This window comes from Phytophthora parasitica, assembly GCF_000247585.1.
Source record: "Phytophthora parasitica INRA-310 unplaced genomic scaffold supercont2.12, whole genome shotgun sequence".
NCBI classification, from domain to species: Eukaryota; Oomycota; class Peronosporomycetes; order Peronosporales; family Peronosporaceae; genus Phytophthora; species Phytophthora nicotianae.
Window position 1 is genome coordinate 1,094,570 of NW_008648998.1, and position 2,056 is coordinate 1,096,625.

General features: G+C 48.4%; 1 protein-coding gene across 1 annotated transcript; it reads right to left on the bottom strand.

Moving 5' to 3' along the window:
- Window positions 1-122: 122 nt before the first annotated feature.
- On the bottom strand, window positions 123-2,019 carry PPTG_07652 (hypothetical protein; the record flags this gene model as incomplete). Its single annotated transcript, XM_008901926.1, has 2 exons — window positions 229-2,019; window positions 123-202 (listed from the first exon to the last, which is right to left on the bottom strand). Exons 1-2 carry the CDS (start codon window positions 1,976-1,978, stop codon window positions 123-125), a joined length of 1,830 nt encoding a protein of 609 aa, XP_008900174.1. The 5' UTR covers window positions 1,979-2,019.
- Window positions 2,020-2,056: the final 37 nt, after the last annotated feature.

Consider the following 2,056-nt stretch of genomic DNA (forward strand, 5'->3'; position numbering starts at 1 on the left):
CAGAGATTGTCTCTGTTGAAGCCCAGTGCTTCAAATACGACACCACCTTTGGATTCTCATGTGTTCCTTTCATTGCTGCCAGCACGGTATCCAGACTCTTACGGAAATCTGCCAGCGTGGTCTCACTCCACGTCGATGATAGCCACACCTCCATTACACTGGCAATCGAAACATCCGGTGATCCGAGCATTTGAGCGACCACCTTACACTTAGCAACAGCAAACTCACTCATCTCAATGCCTTCAAACCGCAGAGGTCCAGTGCTACTCGACGTTTTGTCTTGGATTTTGGCGGACAATAAACTACTGAGATCGTTAAAGCCAATAGCGACGTGCGTAGATCCAAAGAAATAGACTTCCGCTCGATTTGGATTGTTGACGAAGTTGGAGCGGATACGAGCGTCGTACGCTGGTAATGCATCGCTTTCTGACGTGCGACCGTCGATGATATCGCCATATTTCAGAAATTTGCCCTTAGATTGCAGAACTTCCAACGCTTCTGTTCCATGCCAGCGCTTGACCAATTCAGAAGGGTCCATGTGCTCATAGAACGCTCCTTGACGCATTGTATCTGCAAAAATCCATGGATTCGCACTGGCATCTAAATATGCGCGATGAAGGATTTTCTGAGCGAACGTAGGGTCGATACCCTCTGGCCATCCTCGTAATTTTGGGAACTCAACGTGAATTTGAGGAGGCGGATACTCCAGAAACATCTTCCACTCGCGAGGTATGGATTTTATCTGGCGTTTGGATTTTGACGCGGCGAATCCAAAACGCACCATCTGTTCAAATGACTCCATCCGAGCAATGTACTCATCAATAGATTCCTCTGCCTTGCTCTTGTTGTTTAACGCCATAGCCGCGATACTTTCTGGTTGCAGAGCATCACGCTCTTTGCGTTGAGTGTCTGTCGAAATATCCGAAACTTTGGCAGGTTTCGACTCGGAAATCTGTGAACGGCGCTCGACTTCTGCGCTCATGTTGCTCTTGAACGCTTGCACTCGCTCTCTACTTTCCGCTGATGCGAAAGCTTTCGACACAACACTCGCTCGAACTGCATTCAAATCATGGATACACTCCTCCTGTTTAAAACCCAGTTTCTCCAAGCATCGAGCTCGACGCGTCCAAGTTTTGTGATTCAATGGGTCAATTATCCCCGCCACTGTACAGTTCAATAGCGCAGCCTCAGTACTCGGTACGTGGTCACTCTTGTCAGACGCACTGCCTCCCACACTGATACCAGGGACATCACTGGCTTCATGGTGGAGCATCAAGTGTACAGCAGCAACATTGCTCAATACAAGTGCAACGTCACGACAGCAAGACGCACTGGCTGCCATTCCCTTCCTGTAGCACTCCTCAGCCGCTTGATAATCGCTCTTGACGAAAAAATCTGAACCCAGTTTACGCCAAGTATCCACATCTTTCGAACCATCGATAATATCCTTAGTCACTAACAGAAATCCAGGAGATTCCAGCTCTGCGCACCACTGCACGTATGATTTAAACGACGATTCCGTGCCAGTTGTCGGGTCAGTCTTAATCGTGCCTTCTAAAAGTCGCCGTTCTTTTGTAGCCATCTTCGGAATTGTCTTCAGTGCATGAGCTACCACACGTTCTGCTACTTTCTGAGCTTCAGGAACTTCCGCAAGTGCAGAAGCCAAGCGAAACCAGCCTTTCACGTACGTTGGATCCAAATGCACTGCTGCTCCTGCTAGTTGAGCTGCAGTTCTAAAGCCTCCCATCTTGAATCGACATGTAGCCATGTTATTCAGCAGCACTGCGATATTGGCTACATCCGCTTTCACCTCTTGAATAGCTCTCTCATAACACGCCAACGCGCCTTGGCCTTCGTTTGCAGTGTTTAAAACACTGAAATAATCATTGCCAAGCCTCTTCCACGAGTCCAAACTCTTGGGTACATCTCTCCACGGGATCATCTCCATCGGCTGCTCGACTCGAATCCCCTCGGACATATCTTGTCGTACTTTATAGTACGGTTCGTACACTATAATAGGTTGTCCTTTAGGGAACCGACTGGCAAGTGCGTGTTG